At 56.3% G+C, this 4287-nt stretch overlaps 1 protein-coding gene across 1 annotated transcript in view; it reads left to right on the top strand.

The window, feature by feature from the left end:
* Positions 1-157: 157 nt before the first annotated feature.
* Positions 158-4287, top strand: part of TNMD (tenomodulin) — a 13862-nt gene continuing 9732 nt past the window's right edge. The window contains exons 1-3 of the mRNA XM_005423306.2: positions 158-247; positions 368-502; positions 3799-3939. Of these exons, the coding sequence (XP_005423363.1) occupies positions 200-247; positions 368-502; positions 3799-3939 (324 nt within the window). The 5' untranslated portion in view covers positions 158-199. The remainder of the gene's footprint in view (positions 248-367; positions 503-3798; positions 3940-4287) is intronic.

Here is a 4287-nt window from a genome sequence, read left to right as displayed (position 1 = left end):
CCGCCGAGCCCAGAGAGAAGCGCGGCCCTGGCCGTGTGACAGCCAGCACACCGCGATGCCAGCGGCGCTGGGGACAGCTGTCTGTCCCTGCGTGGGGGTGGCCGTGGCCCTGCCTCCCCCCGCGTGTGCAGCCGGAGGGAGCTCCGTGACTCCACCTCGAGCGGGCTGGCTGCTCGCACACGGAGCGCACGGACAGACCATGGGAGGGACGGCGGGGCGCAGCCCGGAGCGCTGCCGCTTTCTGGACGTGAGTTCAGGGCTGGCCTGGCCCCCCGGTGCCCGCGGGGCCAGCAGGGTCCGAGGCGTGCTGTCCCCTCCTGCTGGGACCCTCGGCACAGCCCGGCCATCGCTGCTCTCTCCTCAACAGGCAGAAGCGGCCAAGCCGCGGGAGAAGAGCTGCCCCCGGTACCAGCTCTGCGGACTGCTCTTCAGCCTGCTGCTCCTCTCCCTTATCCTGATATTTTTTGGTGTCAGATACCTCTGGAACCCAGCACCCAGAAAAGTAAGTAAAAACTCTTTGATCCGGCGTTTCGGAGCGTTGCTTCCCCAGACAGAGCTGTCCCCTTCCCCTTGGCTCGCTGAAACTTTTAACAACTCTCCAAAACCCAGGCAACTTCACAAAATGCATTTTCTCAGACCACAGGTATTCATGGGACTTTTAAAAATCTTTGTATTATTCATAACTAGCTTTTACTTTGTGCAGGCTGGTTTTTTCCCCCTGTCACCGCGCTCTTTCCCCAGTTGACAATTACAGGGGATGGGAGCTACGCCATGAAGAGTTAAAGTTTCTCTTATTTCACCGGCAGCAAATTTTATGACAAGTAAGAAAATATTTTCCATTTCATTTCAATTATCTTGCCAGAAACCGGTGGAAAAGTCATTATGCCACCGCATAAAGAGGAGAGAAAGCCAGGACGCAGCGGTGATTGATTGTCATGGATTATATTTCTTACTTTAATGTGTCTGCAATGTGAGGGACGGTGAGACGGATTAGCTTCTGCAGGAGCCTCTGCTAACAGGATTGGGCTCCTTTATTCCCAGCTGCAGCCCAGCACTGCTGTGAGTGCCGTGTCGGGGCGGCAGCAGGGCTGTGCCTCCCCAGCCGTCTCTGCCCGCTGCTGCCCAGCATCCTGACAGTGCTGCCCAAACCCTTTCATCCCACACCCCAAGGGAATCGTTTCACCTTGAAACCCGCAGCCTGCCTGCTGCCCCTCATCCTCCCTTCCTTCGAATTTCCATGCTCATCCAGGAGGCCCCGCTTTGCGCCCCATCACCAGTGGGCTTTGCTGGCTCTCAAGAACATCTCTAAATTCCTGTGCACAGCCAAGGCAGCCTCTTTCCCACGCTGGCATCTCCAGTGCTCCCTGCACTGTCCTGGAGCTGCTCCAGCCGGGCCAGGCCGCCCTCCTGCCGGGCAGAGGAAGCACCCTGCTCGCTGCAAACTTTATCTTCTTATCAGCAAATAGAAATAAATACCCCCTGAAATAAAAGAAAAAACAATAAAAGCCATATGTTCCTCCAGAATCCTGCCAAGACGATTATAAAGTCTCTACTGTTCCTAGAAAAACAGGGGTCATGCCAGCCATGAGAGGAAGAGGCTGTTAACCCCTGGAGGGGCGGTTTTCTCCAAGCAGGCAGTGCAGAGACAATGCCACAGCCTCAGGAGGGACATCCAGAGCCCTGGGTGTCCTCACTGGGGGAGGCTGCAGTCCATGCAGCACCCCCCAACACCTGATGGGCAGGGAAGCAGGTGCGAGGTCAGGAGAAAGCAGAGCTGTTCCTGCAGCAGAGATGCACACAGCCACTCCCAGAGCCCAGCACTGCCCCATCCCTGTGGCCATGGGGCTTCTCCAGCTGGCCCAGGAGTCCTCAGGACAAACAGGCTGGAGGGGGCTGGAAGTTGGTAATGCTCAAAGATATCAGCCAAGGGGAATTAAACTCTTTAAAGAACATGAAACCCTTCAAGCTTCCTTCATGTAACTGGAGAGTGGAAAAAAACTTGAAAGAAGAGTTGCTCCTCTGAGGGGTGGCCTTGGACACGGCTCTGCCCTCTGCACAGCAGCCTCCTCGCCAGCCAGCACAGCTGATGATTCAGCTAACGAGGGGCTCATCACAGCCTCGCAGAGGGACATATTTCAACCGTTCACCAGCAAGTGTCATTTTTAGCCCTATAAAACATCTCATAGCTCTCTGAGCAGCACAGAGCTGGCAAAGCCCAAGTGGGTTAGCTGGCTGCTGTGCTGGCCAAAGTCATTCTCTGTCAATGGAGAGGCACTTGAAGGTAAGGTGCCACCCGGGATCCTGCCCTCCTTGAAATGATTTATGGCACTGTGTGCATTTTGTCAGTCAAAACCAGCAGCCTTCCACCCATTTTAGGCTTCAGACTGTTTTACCATATCATGAAATCCATGGAGAGCTGTATATCTTTACAAAGTCTTCCTGCAGACCATCAGGAGATGTCCGTGGCTGCCAAGGCACACATCACTCCTCTAACCTTTGAGCAGGGGTGAATGTTCCCATCAGTTCCTGTCTGCACAGGCAGTTCTGCACCCAGGTGGGTGCCAAACAGGGGATGCCAATGCTGGGAGCACTGCTCAGAGGCTCTGAACCCCCGAGGGGAGAATGTGCAGGAGCCAGGGGACTGTGAACGGGGGTTTGGGCTGGCACTAAGGGCTGAGCTCCTGCCCCTCACCAGTGCGGCCAGCATGCTCCTGCCCTGGTTTATGGCCATGCCGTGGGATGAACGGGGCTCTCCCATCACTGTGTCTCCATCTCCTGCCCTGGTTCATGGCCATGCCGTGGGATGAACAGGGCTCTCCCATCGCTGTGTCTCCATCTCCTGCCCTGGTTCATGGCCATGCCATGGGATGAACGGGGCTCTCCCATCACTGTGTCTCCATCTCTGCTCCCTGCCCCATGGCCTTGAGGGGATTTGCAGAATCCCTTTTACTTCCACGCGGCACTGTTCGATCTGGGAAACGAGGCTCCCCAGGGCCAGCAGGATTGTTTTTGTGCTTCAAAGAGCGTCTGCCACTACTCATCCTGGAAGGGTCAGGCATCCGCAGGGACCGAGGGCTGCCGGAGTGTGAGCGGGAGAGGGAGAGCGCTGCTGCTGCTGCTGCTGCCAGTGCTGCTGCTGCCAGTGCTGCTCCCCGGGGATGGGCCCGCCGGGAAGCCGGCTGCTAACGCCCCGGAGCTCTGCAGCAGCCCTCGAGGAGGTCTTTGATCCGCAGGCAATCCTTGATCTCCTCCAGGCAGAGAGAGGCTCTTCCCTCTGCCTTTCAGGAGAAACAGAAGGCACAGAGATGGAGCGAGTAAGCTGGGGAGGACGCGGTGCAGCAGGTGAGCCAGGGACACCGTGATGGAGCAAAGCAGCCAGGGATGCAGGGTGCAACAAGCAGACCAGGCAGAAGGGAAAGTAAAGTACCTGTGGATTCAGGAATTCAGTCCAGCCTGGGCTCTAACCAGGCTCACGCCACAGAAAGCACCAGCAAAGGCTGAGCTGGGGCAAAGCTCCTGCTGCAGGTGTGTGAGGAGCATCTCCTCCCAGGTTTGACACACATCCCAGGCTTGACACACATTACCCCTGGTCCTGCCCTTTCACCCAGCCCAGGCTCCTGCCTGGGAGCTGCCTCCCCTCGTGCTGTCCTGGCGATTGCTCTGGCTCACAGCTGGGCTTCAGGGAGCAGCCAGAGCCATGGCAGGGTCCCCAGCAGTGCTGGTCACACACCCAGCACAGCCTGTTCACCCACTGGACAGCCTGTGAAACCAGACCCCTGTATGACTTTGGCCTCCCAGGTTTATGACATGGAGCACACGTTCTTCAGCAATGGTGAGAAGAAGAAGATTGTGATGGAGATTGACCCCCTGGCCAGGACAGAGACCTTCAGCAGCGGGAATGGCAGTGAGGAGATCCTGGAGATCCATGATTTCAAAAACGTGAGTGTGGCAGCTTGTCCCTGAGACCCTGCAGTCCTGCAGCAGGACTGATGGGTCCTGCAGGACACGGTGAAGCCCCTGGAGCAAGTCCCAGGACTATTTATTCCTGCATCAGGGACAGCAAGACCCAGACACACTGGGGATGCTCTTAAAGGAAAGGAGATGTGCTATCTACATGAGCTTCCACCTGTATTTAATAGTGGCGTGGTTCACTTCCAATGAAATACATCTTGGAAGGCAGAGCTAGTTATTGGATTTACCCTTGGAAAGGAAGGCAATGATCATCAGTCTATCTGAGCCCAGTGCATTTGTCTGTCTGGAGAGCATTAAAACCTCATGACACTGAAG

Source organism: Geospiza fortis, unplaced genomic scaffold (genome assembly GCF_000277835.1).
Source record: "Geospiza fortis unplaced genomic scaffold, GeoFor_1.0 scaffold29, whole genome shotgun sequence".
Taxonomy (NCBI): Eukaryota; Metazoa; Chordata; class Aves; order Passeriformes; family Thraupidae; genus Geospiza; species Geospiza fortis.
The sequence above is the reverse complement of the archived record's forward strand: the minus strand, read 5'-3'. Positions and strand labels throughout refer to the sequence as shown.